Source organism: Leucoraja erinacea, chromosome 8 (assembly GCF_028641065.1).
Source record: "Leucoraja erinacea ecotype New England chromosome 8, Leri_hhj_1, whole genome shotgun sequence".
NCBI classification, from domain to species: Eukaryota; Metazoa; Chordata; class Chondrichthyes; order Rajiformes; family Rajidae; genus Leucoraja; species Leucoraja erinaceus.
Genome location: NC_073384.1, coordinates 63,588,143 through 63,605,983, shown reverse-complemented (window position 1 = coordinate 63,605,983; position 17,841 = coordinate 63,588,143). Strand labels below are relative to the sequence as shown.

Genomic DNA, 17,841 nt, shown 5'->3' with positions numbered 1-17,841 from the left:
CACCCTACCCAATGAGCAATGATGTCTGACCCCAAGAGACAGTAATGGCAGGGTTTCAATAAAGAGATATTCAGAAAAATTATGAGAATGCAAAGGAAACAGTCTTTAACATCACCCATAGGAAATAGATAGTGAAGATAATTGGCAAAAATTGCAGCAGGATCTTGATTAGTTGAGATTAGAATGATTGATGGAGTTTAACTGTTAGCTAAGCTAGGAGAGAGGCTTTGGCAGCTGTCAAAGCGTTTATGCATTTCGTTGTCTCTGTACTGTACACTGACAATGACAATTAAAATTGAATCTGAATCTTAATGCACATAACAGAGAGGTGTTACATGTTAGGAAGTCAAACCAGGGCAGGACTTTACAGTGAATGGTAGGGCACTGGGGGATGTTGTAGAGTGGAGGGGTCTAGGAGTACAGGTACATAGATCCTTGAAATACCGAGTACAGAAGTTGGAATGTTGTGTTACAGTTGTACGAGGCGTTGGTGAGGCCACAATTGGAGTATTGTGTTAAATTTTGATCACCCTGCAAGTTTCGGAAGGATGTTGTTAAGCTGGAAAGAGTACGAGGATGTTGTCAGGACTTGAGGGCATGAGAAATAAGGAGAGATTCGGAAGACTCAGACTTTATTTCTTGGGATGTAGGATGTGAGGGGTAATCTTATAGAGATGTATATGAAAGTAATCAATAGGGTAAATGCAGTGTCTCTTACTCGCAGAAGGCAAATCAAGAACCAGGGGACATAGGTTTAAGGTGAGAGAGGAAAGATTTACTAGGAATCTGAAAGGCAATTTATTCACACAGAGGGTGGTGTGTAAATAGAATGAGTTGCCAAAAGAAGTAGTTGAGGCAACTACCACAACATCATTTAAAAGCTTTAGAGGGATACTAGACCAAGTGGGACCCGTTGGGTCCCTGTCACACGGGAGGGCTGATCCCCGAACACAATATTCCACCACTCACTCATAGCCCCCAACTGCGCGGCTGGCGGTTCCTGTTGTGACGCCAAAGATCCTCGTTGTGACGTGGGTCACAGCAACCCTCCAAAAGTGCGCCTCGTCATCCCTCTTCCTACACCCATCCTCCTCCATTCCCCCTCATCCCCAGCACTGCCTCCCCCTCTTCTTCACCCTCCCTCTTCTTTCCTCTCTCTCCTCCTTCCCTCACCTCTCCTCCCTCCCTTTTCCCCTACCCTCATTCACTCCCTCCCTCCATAACCCCTCTCCCCTCCCTACCCCCTTGACGTCATTGTGAGGTGGAAGCTGCTGTGTTTTTGAAAAACAATCTCATTTTTAAATGTAAATGAGATGCCATTGTGATGTAATTGTGGGGAGGAACACTGCTGATGGGCAGTTTATGTAAATGAGATACCATTGTGACATCATACACTGCTAACTGCCAGTGCAGATGGAAGAGACTTTGCATAGTGGGGTTTTGTAAAGTTTAAAATTTGAATTACTTGTAAAATATACCATCAATCTGAATGAAAGTTGATACAACACATCACAAGACAATGGTGAGTAAGTTGGGCCAAAAGTTGTAGTGTATCGTGTACTGTTTTGGCATTGTTTCAGGATCAGACTACAGACACAGACAGACTAACAAACAAGGTGAGAGTTTTAGTGGACCAAGTGCAACCCGTTAGGTCCCTGTCACTGTTCCCTGAACGCAATATTCCACCACTCACCCATAGCCCCCAACTGCGCTGGCGTTTTTACAGTTTAGAATGGCAATAACTTGTAAAAAAATAAGATCAATGTGAACGCATCTCATTCTTCCTCTTGTCCCCTATTCCCCTCCTCCATTATCCTCCCACTCCTCACCCTCTACCCACCCTCCTCTGTTTACTCCCCTCACACCCTCCCTCCCCTCCTCTCTCTTCCCCCTCCCCTCCTCCATTACCTCGCCATCCCTCTTCCTACCCCTACCCTCCTTCATTCCCCCAGCATTCCCTCACCCTCCTCTTCACCCTCCCTCTTCTTTCCCCTCTCCTCCTCCCCTGCCCCACCTCTCCTTCCCTCTCCTTTCCCCTACCCTCAGTCACACCCCTCCTCCTTCCAGAACCCCTATCCCCTCCCTACTCCTCGCCCACTCACCTCCCCCAATCGCCATCCCACACCCCCACTCTCCCTCCTCACTTTCATCTCCCTCTCCTTCCCTACCCCCTCCTCTCCCTCAATCCTCCAAAACTCCCTCCTCACCTCCCCAGGTAAACCACCGCTGGCCCAGTTTTCTCCACCACTGTAATTGTAGCGCTATCGTGTACTGTTTTGGCATAATTTCAGGATCACATGGACAGACATTCAGACAGACATAATAACAAACAAGATGAGAGTTATAGTAATATAGGTCCCGTCCTCTCAACGCGCGGTATCTTGGTCGACATGGGCAAGTTGGGCTGAAGGGCCGGTTTCTATGCTGAATGAACATTGCTACTCAATTTCCTGACAGATGAGGGCCAGTGTGCTAAAAGCCTTCTTCATTATCCTATCTATCTGTGATGACACTTACAGGGATGTACATATTCCAAGATCCCTATGTTCGACAACTCTCCTGAGGACCCTACAGTTTTGAGGAATGGTAAATGGAGCTCAATTATCCAGTTGATCAAGATCCCGCTGTTTACAAAACCACCCATTTTAGAGTAATCTGCTAACTTACTAATTATGGCTTATATTTCTCTTTCAAATCGTTGATATAGATGGCAAGCAGCAAAGGGCCCAGAGGCAAACCACTAGTCACAGGCCTCCAGTCCAAAATACAAACTTCCACCACCGCCCTTCGTATACTAGCATTAAGCCAATTCTGTATCTGGATGGCTAGATCTTCCTGGATCTCATACGATCTAACCTTCTAGCACAGCCTACCACATGGACCCTTATCAAACATGCTGCTGAAATCCATATAAACTACATCATCAACCTTAGTTCAAAAAACCCAATCAGATTGGTTGGACATGATCTCCAACACACAAAACCATGTTGACAATCTGTAATGAACTCTAGTTACATTTATTAATTCCTATCATTTTTCCCAAAATAGCTGTTTCACAATAACAGTGGGCATCTAAAATGATGAATACATTTTGAGTCTACCTCCATCCTCGTCAGTGTCAGTATCAGATTCCTCACTGTCCACGGACTTCTTGTCCCTGTGTCCATCAGTTTCTTGACTCCAGATCATCAGAGCAGTATCGGCACCACCCACTGACAGCAACAAACTATCATCTTGTGCCCATCTCACATTCGTCACATGTGCACTGTGGCCCACATATTTTTTAAACTTTGCATATTGACCCTGAAATGAAAAAGATTTGCAGTTGTAATAGACGTATATACATTTTCTGTAAAATCTTTATAGTTTATTAAAAAAGTGTGTTATTTTTGTTTATTTCACTACTTAATGATTTTGGTTGCTGGATTTCTGTAACTTCTGGCTTCTTAAGTCGCACTTTGCATTGCATTACATAATCAAGAAAGGTGCCAAAATCTAATCCTTGGAGACAAGAGTGGGTACCATACAATGATGGGAGAATTTATTATGGGGAATAAGGAAAGAGTAAAGTAATTAACCAACTACTTTGCATCTTCCTTCACAGAAAATGCACAAACATGCAAGCAGTAACTGTGCACAAGGAATGAAGAACTGAAGTAAGCATTCATCAAAAAACAGTACAGGTACTAGAGACATTGTTGAGCCTGAAAGCTGATAAAGTACGGCTATTCAGCACATAGTTGTGACAATTGCTGACTTTGGAGACAGTATAAACTTTGGTCATCTCATAAGTGATCAGAGTAGAATTAGGCCATTCGGCCCATCAAGTCTACTCCACCATTCAATCATTGCTGATTTATCTCTCCCTCCAAACCCCATTCTCCTGCCTTCTCCCCATAACCTCTGACACCTGTACTAATCAAAAATCTATCTATCTCTGCCTTAAAAATATCCACTGACTTGGCCTCTACAGCTTTCTGCGGCAAAGAATTTCACAGATTCACCACCCTCTGACTTAGGAAATTTCTCGTCATCTTCTTCCATAAAGAACGTCCTTTAATTCTAAGGCTATGACTGCTAGTCCTAGACTCTCCCACTAGTGGAAACATCCCTCCACATCTACTCTATCCAAGTCTTTCACTATTCTGTATATTTCAATGAGGTCCTCCCTCATTCTTCTAACTCCAGTGAGTACAGGCCTAGTGCCGACAAACGCTCATTATAGGTTAACCTACTCATTCCTGGGATCATTCTTGTAAACCTCCTCTGGACCCTCTCTAGAGCCAGCACATCCTTCCTCAGATATGGTGCCCGAAATTGCTTTGGGTGATATCTTCCAAAATTCTATAGATTTTAGAATTATTTTAATGGATTGAAACTTTGCAAACATGACATCACTATTTAAGAAAAGAGGACCAGCTGAAACAAGACTACCTTGTTATTCTAATATCAGAATTAATACGTGTACGAAATTGCAAAGACAGTTGTGGAAGAAGCAAGGGCGTCAAGTGCTGGAATCTATAAAGAAGCCTGTGATGACAGAACATATTGAAAAGTATAATGGGATTAACAGTCAACATGTGGATTTATCAAAGGAAAATAACATTTGAATAATCTTAGGCGTAGGCTTGGCGATCGTTTTGCTGAACACTTCCGCTCGGTCCGCATTAACCAACCTGATCACCCTGTGGCTCAGCACTTCAACTCCCCCTCCCATTCCAAATCCGACCTTTCTGTCCTGGGCCTCCTCCATTGCCAGAGTGAGCACCACCGGAAACTGGAGGAGCAGCACCTCATATGCATTCCGGTGGCCTGAACATTGACTTCTCAAATTTCCGGTAGCCCTTGCTGTCTCCTCCCCTTCTCAGCTCTCCCTCAGCCCTCCGGCTCCTTCTCTTCCTTTCTTCACCGCATATATCAGTCTAAAGAAGGGTTTCGGCCCGAAACGTTGCCCATTTCCTTCGCTCCATAGATGCTGCCGCACACGTTGAGTTTCTCCAGCAATTTTGTCTACCTTTAAGTCAGTGCATGCTGCAATGGATTTTGTTAGTCGTTAAGAACTGATTGAGCACACATATTCTACACAAACTGTATAAAAGCACCACATAACAATAGAAAAATGCATATTTCTGAAAGTCTGTACAACTGCATAATTTGACTAAGGAAGCATTGTTGTGACACAAACATAAATGTTGGAATGAAACATGTTCATAAGAAAGATGAATTGAATGGCCGCCTATTTTTACAAATGTGTCTAGTAAAATAATTCTCCTGAACATTAATTTACCTTGACGGGATGCGAAAAGAGCTTAATAAAACCAAAGTCATCCCCAGTGACCAAACGTTTTCTGCCTTTAGTTAGACAGGCTGCATTGATATCCGTTATGTCACTATGGGTAGGCCAGATTCCTTCACAAGTGGGTCCTAAAACACATGTCCATGTAGCCCAGTCTATTTTCTCTATCTGCATTAAAAAAAAGATTTGATCTTAAATACATTTCAATCAACATTTGTTATTCTCTAACAGAATAGATGATCTTGTCTTATTACAATATTATTTGGCAATTATAAATAAATAATTGGTGCAGGTAGAACTCTACCAAGAAGAATTTTGAAGACATGCAATTGTCCTAGGATATGCCATCAGAAGCTTTCTGCATTTGACTCAAGGAGAAAAGTTTTAAAATCAAAATTTCTGTGAACAAATCATGCCTCTTTATTATGTTGTAGGAACCATGGTTTATGCAGAGAATTTTCAAAGAGTTATAGCAGAAGGAAACATCTCAAGTCTTCCAAAATGGCTGACTCCTTATTTTAAGAAAACCTTTTTTCTAAGCTTCTTTTATAGGAATCACACTTTAGACGGTCAATCTTCCTCATGATCGCGTCTTTATGAATGACATTATCTCTCCTCTTTTAAACTCCAGTAATTGGGCTAATCATATTTGATCTCTCTTTACAGAACAATTGCTTTACTCCTAGAATCAATCCAGTGCATCTCTGTTGCTTTAATTTCACAGTTGGATCCTCATCCTCCATCAAACAGCTGTTAAACCGTCAGCAATACCCACAACTAGATGTGGTATGACTGCAGAAGTTCAATCTAATTTATCTAACTGATTTAATCTGCTTATCTCCATATCCCAATATTCCCTGCATTTCCATATGCCTATCTAAAAGCTTCTTAAACGCCATTATCGTATCTGCCTCCACCACCACTCCTGGTAATGCGTTTCAAAGCTCCACTACTCTCTGTAAAAAAAATTGTCCCACACATCTCCATTAAACCTTCACCTTCTCACCTTATAGCTATGTCCACTAGTGTGGACAATTCCACCCTGGGATAAAGGTTTGGACTGTCTACCCTTTCTATGCCTCTCATAATTTTGTTTGCATTGATATATTGTTATCTTTTTATTATCTTGCAGAATTTTATGTATAATTTACATATAATTTATGCATAATTTATGTTTTTGGGTATTTATCCAAATCCATGCGCCTATGATGCTATTGCAAACATGATTTTCACTGAACTTGTACATAATTGTATTTGTGCATGACAATAATCCCGACGACTTGATTTGACTCAACTGGATTTGACTGACACTTATTGGCACTGGTTCACTTTTAAATGTTTGTGCTCGCCTTGTATTCACATTACTAGCACTAGATAAGCATCATCAGGTTGTAGGGAGTAGGGGTGCAAATGAGAGGGAGTTAAGTCACTGTGCTGCTTGACAAAGCATAGTATTACTGATGATGCCAATTGAATAGTACAATGGCCAGATGTTACAGTAAAAACATTTCTGCACATAATTTGATCCAGATTTAACCTTTCTAATACAGGCCACAGCTCATATTATGTATTAATCAATAACATTTCAGGTCAAATAGGTTATGAAGATATGATTGTTTGCCCTACAAAGTCAAAGTCAAATTTTCTGTGGGCATGGCGCCATTTCTATTTCTTTCTCAGAGCAATTTCTCCACAAAAGGTCACAAACTTAAAAGGGCACACCAACTGTGGTGAATAACGTCTAGCCAGTTATAATTCTGGCTCACCGTTTCTATTTTCAACTTATTGTGCCACTTTCAGAGTGTGAATAATTGCTCAGTGATAAAATTAGTTCCATTCTATATTTTCTTAACAACTTTGGAAACTAAAAAAAATACATGAAACTTCCAAGATTCAAAGCTTATGAACGGATAATGTTTTGAGAATATGTTTTGAGAATATATACATCATTATGTCATTAAGCAACCATTTCAATTTGTCTGTTAAGTGTGCCATCAATTCCGGTAGAAATTGCTGGGAAAGAACACTAGAAAACATGAGCAGGACTAGATCCTCAGGTTCCACCGTGCCATTCAATATGATCAAGCTAGAAGATACTAATAGAAGTGCTTGTGGCAACCAGAGGATTGGAAACAAAATACAATGCCATATTTTCCAATTCCAAATCCTCAAAGATCATTTGGAAGAATAACACACCAGCACAAAAATGGATTCCTCCGTAACAGTGCAGTTTTACTCTTAATTTAAAATTTGAACTTTGTCAGTGATGTGACAAGTAGTTGATGAGTACCAATAATTGATGCTACTGCAATAATAAATGCCCCAGAATATTTTTCAGGATGGAAATGAACAGCTGAACAAAGAACAATAAATGAAAGTACAACTCAACTAAAAGGAATATTGTAAAAATGTGTAAATAGAGCCAAAGTTGGCAAGTTAATGCCTACTAAAGATCATTAAAATTAAAATATGTTTTAATTGAAAACTTTCTGAATCTTGGAACATTGCATCACTATTTATGCAAAATCAAAAATTTTCAGAAAAATTGATACTTTGGAAATGAGCACTAAAAAAAGAATGCGATATGAATGCAACAATAAAACATGCTTAACTTTTGGTATTTTCCAAGCAAATGACCTCTACTTTTTCTATTACTGTTGAACTTTTTGTGTATAATTCAAAGATTGCTATAACAATTATTTTAGTACATATTTACATATGTGGAAGATTAAACTTTGAAATTTCATTAGATTACTATGTCTCAAGAAACATTTTCACTCAAAAAATATCTTGCTGATTTTCATACGTAGCAAATTTCATACCTCTGTATTTCTAATTGTTTGCCTCCTCCCTCTTGGTGCTTCAAAAAATAGATGTTCTTTGGCACCCGAATTAACTTGCAATAACTTCCCTGCATGAGAAATAGAAATGTTTCAACAGCCAATAGTATCTGTCCTCCAAGAAAAAAACACACGTGTTTTATGATTTTCATGCTAGAAAGTTAAATGTCAAAGAGCTTTTAGGATCATGTCCACACTATCTCGAAATATACATAAACATTTTTTATGCACATTATGAGACCACCTTTGCAAAGCATTTTATTCACTGTATGAGACCACCTTTGCAAAGCATTTATCAGTCATGCTTATTTGCTTTGAGGTAGTAGTTATGAGTTGCTTTGTTGAAGTGTTGCAGTCTTACTGTGCTTGTTCGTGCTAGATAAAGCTGTTGGGAATTGGTTAATAGGGAGGTTGATTTTAGGAAAAAAGTATCAAAAATTACATTAATCATATTTGTGCAAGAGGGAATGAGTGTGTAAAATCATTATTTGTACAAGTTGTAATAATGAAAATCTGTTAACTGTGTATGCTATAATATAAAAAGTATACTGTTTTAATCTTATTAAAACCCTGTAAACTTAACTGTACCACAAAACATTATAGATGATCAAAGTTAAATGTTCAATGTTTCAGTACTAGTTATTTAACATATAGCCTAGAATGTTTGTGGTGTTGTAGACTTAAGAATTTGGAAATAAAGGTAAAGTGGGACAAGATGAATGGTAATCAATAGTAACTGTGTAGTGTGCAGATCCGGTTGCATTATTGAAGAGAGAAAGTTGCCTGGGCCTATTACATAATATTGAACAGCAGGTTCATCCTGGACAGCAGGTTGGAGTGGGGGCTTGGGAGTGGGGGAAATGGTGATTGTCTAAGTGGTTATTTGTCCATTGGCATTACATGTGTATGATCACATCACTAACTGTTAACTATTCTCTTTGTGTCAAATGTGTATAAAAGTCAACATCTTCTGACAATCTGAGGAATATCTTGCTTGCTCATATTGACTGAAATAAGGCACTGTATATCTGAACCTCTGGACTCCGTGGCCATTTCTAAGATGTATACATTGGTAATGATGCAGATACAGCAATATATCTTACCCTACCTGGTGAGAGAGATTGCAGATTTAGAAGTCCTTGTTGAGTAGCTGCAGTGCAGATGCTTAAACTGTTGGGTCAAATGCTACTCAATAAGATACTTGACCCTGAATCATGATGAGCTTTAATTCTCTCATTCACACAAGTGGAGAGCATTATACGGCATTGCTGACATTTAGCTTGTACGTGCTGAGAAAGCCTGCAGAGTCAGGACATGAATCACCTTGTAGCAACAATATGTGCGTGGCTGATTCAGTTACAAATTTGGTCAATGGTGACATCCTGCATGTGAACAGCTGACAATGGTAATGCTAATTTAGGTGTCAGGCAATGAACATCACCGATAAGAGAGAGAATGTTATGACCGATTCTTGATTAATTACATTATTTTTCTTATTGATGATGGCCATTGTATGGCACTCAGGTGGTGCAGGCAACACAATGTTTTGTGCTGTGCACTATGTTATGGTAGAGGGCAGTGGATTCAAGTGAGCCAGAATTGTGAGTAATAAAGTACATGAGGTCACTGAACTTGTGATTCAGAAGGTTTTCTTGGCGCATTACGAGAGGGCTCCAAATCATCTCTCACTATAGATAGCAAACTGTGCTTATCCTGCTGCAACAGTTGAAGCAAACAGATGAAACATGATCTGACATAGTATTTTAACGGTGCTAAAATCACGTTTAAAAAAAAAGCTCCTTTAAATAATTAATTCTATTATCAATTCATAGAATATCCTTTGATTCATATCTAAAAAGCAAATACATTTAAACAGTAGCTTAGAAAAATGATATAACATGTGGCTCAATTTCTTTAGAAAACTGATGGTGCAGTCTGGATTTATATATTTCACAACATCTATTTTTTCTCTCCCCTCCCTCGTCCTCAATGTGTCTGATATGTTAACAAATAAATGAGCTCAGGCATTCAATGGTATGCAGCAATTCAAGATGCCAATTGCATGACTCAATTATACTCACATGGCACAAGCCAATCATGCAATGGGAGGTCTTCGTAGTACACACTATCTCTTTTGTCTCAACTTAAAGGAGATCCATCTGAGCAACATCCTAAGTTCCTTTTTATATCTGTTTTTAATTAGAAACTAACTCTACTGAGCATATTTCCCTGGCTTCACATATCTCCTCTCTAGAATCACACTTCACCCCTTTCCACAATTGATGATGCTGAACTGCTTTGCAAAGCAATTCCAACCACAAATCTCTCTCATGTTCAGCCAGTCATGACCCACCATTTTCCTCACCAACAGTTAATTATGATCCACCTCTTTTCCTGATGGCCCAGCTGAATCCAATCTTTCCAATCCAATCAATCCAATCTCATCCTGAATCCCTTGACAAAAACCATGACTGCTCTCATCTCGGGGCTACTTTTCTCCCTTCAACAACCACTTTTCAACTTGTACACCATCCCTACTATCTACCTATTTACTAGGGGGCGTGGATAATACTCCTTTGATTGCATTAATCCAATCATGTAGGGCACATGCCTTTTGCTAAGGAAAGCCTTCAAGCAACACAATTGCTAACCTGCTGTTAATTGCCTACTCGTTGAGCACTGAAAAATTTCTAGGCCAGTGTTTGTGCATGTAGTGAGGAGACAAAAGGACACAAATAGAATTTTAATGTAATATGAACTTTTAAGCTGCAAGATATTCAGTGAGAGTATTTAAAGGATTTAACTAAGATTTTCTTACCTCTTGCATCCCAGTCGATATGAGTAATGTAACTGGAAGCTCCTTTACATATGCCTACTCTTTTACTTGAAAGCACATTGTAGATATCGACAAAGTTGTCATGGGAAGCTACTGCTAGATATTTCCCTGCATCTAGGAGCATAATGAAAAAAATGTAAATATATTGGTACTCTCTCACACAAAGTCCCTAACCCCTACAAGCACATACCACTTTTTTGTAATTTGTAAAGATTTCCAGACTTTAACTGATCTTATTCACAGTACAGGAAACTAAATTATTAACAAGTCATTGTGAGACGGACTAATAAAAACAAAGCACACACAAAGTTGGGTTTAAAAAATAACATTATTTCCATTTAACCTAAGGGGCCAGTTCCACTTAAGCGACTCTTTAGGCGACTGCCAGGGACTAGTTTTAATGGATATCACCTACGACACCTGGCGACAACACCGACGTCAACCTACGACAGCAAAAATTGCCGCCACTGTCGCCAAAAAATTTTCAATATGTTGAAAGTTTTGCGGTAGTCGCCTGTAGTCATCCAAAAAAATCACTTAAGTGGGACAGGCCCTTAACATATTAGAAGTACACAATTAAAAATGCATAACATGTAAACTGTGCATAACAATAAACTGTGCATTCTCCTTGGATATTTTTTTAATTCTGAAAAATTAAGAGTTCAAGGATACAGAGTTGTATGAACCATTATAACAACCAATTCAAGAACTGATTATGAAGATCAATGAAGGAATTACAGTAGACATTGTCTATATGGACTTTAGCAAGACCAATGACAACATACCACGTTAGGCTGATCTGAAAGATGGAATCATGTGGGATTCAGGGCAAGCTAACCAATTGGAGACAGAATTAGCTTGAACTTAGGATATATAGGGTGATGATAGAAGGTTGTTTTTCAGACTGGAGGCCTGCAATGAATGGTTCGCCACAGTTTGGATGTGAATGTAGTTGGCACGGTTAGTAAGTCTGTGATGACTTGACTTGAAAATTGGTGGTATAGAGGACAGTTATCTACAATTACAGCAGGATCAACTGATCCAATAGGGTCAATACTACAAGGGCCATCACGTCACAGCTGTGCAAGATGCTGGTAAGGCCACATTAGGAGCACTTGCTGCAGTTCTAGTCACCCTGCAATCGGAAGGATGTCATTAAACTGGAAACAAAAAAGATTTATGAAGATGTTACTGGGTATGCAGTAATTTGAGTTAAAAGGAAATGCTGGACAGGCTGGGACTTTTTTTCCTTAGAACATAAGAGGCAGAGGGATGAACATAGATATAAAATCATCAGGGACATGGATACAGTAAATAGCTACCATCTTTCCTCCATGACAGTGGAGTCTAAAACAGAGAACATATAATTAAGGTAAGAGGGCGAGGATTTAAAAGGGACCTGAACGGCTGGAACAAGCTGCCAGAGGCAATGGAAGAGGCGGGTACAATTACACCATTTAAAAGACACTTGAATAGGTACATGGATAGGATAGGATTTGAGGGATATGGGCCAAGTGTCAGCAACTTGATTGGCATGGACAAGTTGGGTTGAAGGGATTGGCATTAATGGCATTGCTAGCATGCCATTAATGCCATGTTAGCATTTAGACTCATAAAAAATCTTTCCCTCAAACCATGTTTTCTCTTAGCCAAGGGATGTTCAAACCATGTTCTCCAACAGTCATTCATCTCAAGCAATGGGAAAAATAAATCAGAATGCTTAAAAAAAAAAAAAGATTTGTACCAATGTTCTGATTTTGATTTATGACTGATTGCTCACATTATTCCTAATGCGGCCTTATCGGGCGCCTTATAGAGCCTCAGCATTACCAGCGCCTTATAGAGCGCCTCAGCATTACATCCCTGTTTTTGTATACAAGCCCTCTTGAAATAAATGCTAGCATTGAGTTTACTTTCTTTACTGCCGATTCGATTTGCAGATTAACTTTTTGGGAATTCTGCACCAGCACTCCTAAGTCGCTGTGCACCTCCAGTTTCAGGATTCTCTCCCCATTTGGAAAATACTATGCCTTTATTCTTACTACCAAATGCATGACCCCACACTTTGCTACACTCTATTCCATCTGCCACTTCTCTGCACACTCTCCCAACCTGTCCAAGTCCTTCTGCAGAGTCCCTGCTTTCTCTACACTACCTGCCCCTCCATCTATTTTCGTATAATCTGCAAACTTGGCCACAAAGCCTTCAACCCCCTCATCCAAATCATTAATATACAAAGTATATTAGGGGCTAAGGGGATCAGGGGGTATGGAGAGAAGGCAGGTACGGGATACTGATTTGGATGATCAGCCATGATCATATTGAATGGCGGTGCAGGCTCGAAGGGCCGAATGGCCTACTCCTGCACCTAATTTCTATGTTTCTATGTTTCTATGTTTTCTATGTAAAGCATACCAGCCTAAGCACCGACCCCTGCGAAGTCTTTGCTTTTCAATCTGGACTGCACATTGTCAGAAAATTATGACAATCGACAAGCCTGGAGCCACCATACACTTCTTTCCAAGAAAATGGTGCAAGCAAAGTTGTCACATCCTCTCCCTTTGATTTTATGTATTCTCACCGTGATCCAGATAGAAGTATGGTCTTTGTCACATGACAGTTGCTTGAAGCTCCTAATGAACAAAGATATGCCAACCGCAGGCAGCCCATCATGTGGGTAATGAACAAAATGTGGAAAATGTCACGAGGACTGCAGACTCTTGATTGTGGTAGGTTTCAGAAGAGTTCTTTTTGACTATCAGGATATTGCCTCCTCTTTTACTCAATTGGAGAGTGAGCTCAATGTTCATCAAGAATATCCCCTCAGACCAATTGTAGCCCTCCTGCTCCCATGGGTCTCCTGGACATGCTTCCTGTGCCTCAGCCCTCTAGTCTCCTGACTGCTCTTCCTTGGGAACTGATTGTTGTATTATCTTTGCCGTTTATGCAGCACACACTGCAGTGATGCCTTCACACCTATGAACCTGTGCTGTGTCATACCCTGGATTAATGATGACTGTGAAATTTCATGGCATTCTCCACTACTGTCATGATGCTGTTAATGTATTGATACTCAGTAGGGGTATTTGGAGTACATAGAGTGATTAGAAGCCATGAAAATAGAGTGCAGCCTTACCTTTCCAGAACATTCACTCAAGTGAGTACAGACTCCCTAGGAGTAAAGGAGCCTTAGAGCTGCCTGGAAACATGGAATTAACTATTAGAAAATCACTAGGATAGGATGCACTTAAATTGGATGGGCCAATATCTGGGTAAGGTAGTTTGCTTGTGCTACTCGGGATGATTTACACTAGCATGGCAGGGGGTGGGATGATAGAGGAGAGGTTAGGCCAAGTAAATCTGATAGGAAGGTCAGGCAGGGCCAGGTTAATGAGCATGGTGGGACTGATGGGATGAAGTGTGTTCATTTCAATGTGAGGAGTTTTATGGATAAGGCAGATGAACTTAAAGCCTGGAATTATGATGGTGTGGTCATTACTAGGACTTGGTTGCAATAGGGGCAACTCACATGGCACCTCAATGTTTCAGCTGTTTCAAGAGGGATGTTAAAGCTGCGACAGTGTGTGTGTGTGTGTGTGTGGGTGTGGGGTGTGTGTGTGTGTGTGTGTGTGTGTGTGTGTGTGTGTGTGTGTGTGTGTGTGTGTGTGTGTGTGTGTGTGTGTGTGTGTGTGTGTGTGTGTGTGTGTGTGTGTGTGTTGGGGGGGGAAAGAGTTGTATTACTGATCAAAATGTCACAGCTACAATCAGAGAAAACATACTGGAAGACTCATCCACTTAGGCTTCCAATACAGTGGGAGATAGCGGAGTAGAAATGTAGGCAGATTATGGAAATTTGTGAATGCAATAGGTTGACGTTGTGTGTGACTTAAATTTTCTCAATAATGACTGGTACTTCTTTAATACAGGAGACTTACATGTGGCAGAATTTGTAGGATCCATCCAAAGTCAGATGATTGGGGTTTCAGCGGGAGTTCATTTTGGGAATAGTGATCACAAATAAAACATTTAAATAGCTATGGATAATGGTAAGTTTGGACCTCAAGGGAAAGCTAAAATCAGAGAAGGCCCTTAAAGAATATAAAGCAGGAAAGATCTCAAACAGGGATTCAGGAGGGCCAAAAGGTGCTGTGAAATGTCATTGGCAAGTAAGATTAAGAAAAATTCATAGCAATTAAAAAAAACCCAATAGAGTTACGAGTTAGGGGATACGACCACTCATGTTCAAAGGAGGAAATCAATGGCTGGAGCCAGAGGAAGTGGGTGAGGTTTGAAATGAATGAATGAATGAAATTAGTACCTTGCATTCACATTTACCAAGGAGAAGGTCCTAGATGATAGACACAGAATGCTGGAGAAACTCAGCGGGACAGGCAGCATCTCTGGATAGAAGGAATGGATGACGTTTCAGGTCAAGACTCTTCTTCAGACTGAAGCCTGTCCCGCTGGTTATTCCAGCATTTTGTGTCTATCTTCGGTGTAAACCAGCATCTGCAGTTCCTTCCTACACAGGTCCTAGATGATAGAGAGATCATCTGTGTGGGGAACACTAATATTCTATGGCAGTTTGATATCAAGATAAAGATGGTGTTGGGTCTATTGAAGAACATCAAGGTGGATGAGTTCTCAAGGCCTGATGGCATCTATCCCAGGTTATTGAGAGCGGCAAGAAAGGAGATTGATGGGGCATTGACAAAGATCTTTGTATCTACTCTGGCCATAGGCAAGGTCCTGGAAGACTGGAGAGTAACTAATTTTATTTTAGTTAAAAATGCGCAGTAAGGAAAAGTCAGGAAATTATAGGTTGGTGATCTTGGCGTATAAAAATGCAAAGTCCTCATTTCGTACCTCACCTACATTCTCTGACAAGCATAAATTACTTTTTATCCTCGAGTGATGCTACTTTCTCCCTGGTTACCCACATGTTCTTAATGTACATATAAAACGCCTTGGAATTTTCTTTAACTCGACTTGCCATGATATTTCATGGCCCCTTTTAGGCTTCTAATTGCCCTGTTTGTTATTTTCAGTTTGCTTTATATTATTCAAAGGCCCTATCTGATTTCAATTTCTTAAACATTAAAGCTTTCTTTCTTTATGACCAAGTTTAGAACACCTCTGGAGCCTAGCCTACCAGGGAGAAGGCAATTCTGGATTTAGTTTCGTGTAATGAACTGGATTTGATAAAGGAACTCGAGGTAAGGGAGCCATTAAGGGGTAGTGACATAATATGATAAGTTTTAATCTGCATTTGAGAGTGAGAAGGGAAAATCAAAAGTGACAGCATTACAATTGAACAAAGGGGACTATGGAGCCATGAGGGAGGAGCTGGCTAAAGGTGACTGGAAAGATCCCCCAGTAGGGATGACAGTGGAACAACAATGGTAAGTATTTCTGGAAATAATGCAGAAGGTGCAGGATCAGTTCATTCCCAAGAGGAAGAAAGATTCCAAGGGGAGTAAGGGGCGACCATGATTGACAAGGGAAATCAGGGACAGTATAAAAATAAAAGAGAAGTATAACATCGCAAAGATGAGTGGAAAGCCAGAGGATTGGGAAACTTTTAAGGTGCAACAGAAGATAACTAAAAAGGCAATATAGGGAGAAAATATAAGGTACGAAAGTAAGCTAGCCAAGAATATAAAGGAGGATAGTAAAAGCTTCTTTAGGTATGTGAAGAGGAAAAATATTAGTTAAGACCACAGTTGGATCCTTGAAGACTGAAAAGCATTAATTTATTATGGGGAACAAGGAAATGGCAGACGAGTTGAGCAAGTACTTTAGATCCGGCCTCACGAAGGAAGACACACACAATCTCCCTGATGTACTTGTGGCCAGAGTGTCTAGGGTGACAGAGAAATTGAAGAAAATTCACATTACGCAGGAAATGGTGTTGAGTAGACTGAGGGGACTGAAGGCTGATAAATCCCCAGGGCCTGATGGTCTGCATTTGTTCTATGTATCTTTTCATATCTCTCGTTTCCTCCTCCCCTGACTCGCAGACAGAAGAAGGGTCTCAACACAAAATGTTATCTATTCTTGTTCTGCAGAGATGATGCCTGACCCGCTAGGTAATTGCAGGTGTGTGTGTCTATCTTCAGTGTAAACCAGCATCTGCAGTCCCTTCATAGTCCAGGTATGATTATTGATGAATATTAAGAAAAATAATTCAAAGTGATCCAAATTCTCAGCAGTTATGCCCAATTATCACGACTGCAGAAAAGCTCACAAAAATGCACAATAAAATTGAATTGTTGTAAAATGAAACATCCTTAATTAACAAGTCTAACTGAAAGCAAAAATTAACTAATTTAGGTCACCTGTAGAAAATTTGACATCTGATATATTTTCCTTCCTGTGGTGAAAAGCCACTATATCTTCCAACGTATCAGCATTGACTACATGAAAACTTCCATCATTTAGCCCAACTGCTATGACTTTTCCATCTGGTGAAAAAGTACAACATCTCCCACCTAAAGAGGAATGAGAAAAGAAGCAGATTAACATATTCAAATCAACAAAATTCAGCAATATCATTTGTATTGAGAATTTCTGTACGGCTGTTTTCTAAAATTCATTTTTTTATGGAATGATTTCATCTTCTACCATAGAAAAATTAGTTGAGTAATTTATTGATTTCTTCAAATTTGTGCTTCTCCTTGACATGATTTGAAGTATTACATGGCATCTTATAATGAAAATAGACACTTATTGAGTTTACACCATTTACTCCTTGGATGATGTAATGTAACGGTTTAAACAAAGTTAAATTTGAGATGTCGAGCAAGCAGAGGAACAACTAGGTGAATATTTCAGAAAATAATTGAGCTCACTTGGATGAACTAGTAAAC

General features: G+C 39.9%; 1 protein-coding gene across 2 annotated transcripts in view; it reads right to left on the bottom strand.

Moving 5' to 3' along the window:
• LOC129699773 (echinoderm microtubule-associated protein-like 6) overlaps positions 1-17,841 on the bottom strand; it is a 197,234-nt gene that overhangs the window by 70,898 nt on the left and 108,495 nt on the right. For both annotated transcript variants that reach the window (XM_055639846.1, XM_055639845.1), the window contains exons 23-27: positions 17,311-17,463; positions 10,955-11,086; positions 8,119-8,207; positions 5,288-5,464; positions 3,102-3,303 (exon numbers count right to left, since the gene is read on the bottom strand). In XM_055639846.1, the coding sequence (XP_055495821.1) occupies positions 3,102-3,303; positions 5,288-5,464; positions 8,119-8,207; positions 10,955-11,086; positions 17,311-17,463 (753 nt within the window). The remainder of the gene's footprint in view (positions 1-3,101; positions 3,304-5,287; positions 5,465-8,118; positions 8,208-10,954; positions 11,087-17,310; positions 17,464-17,841) is intronic.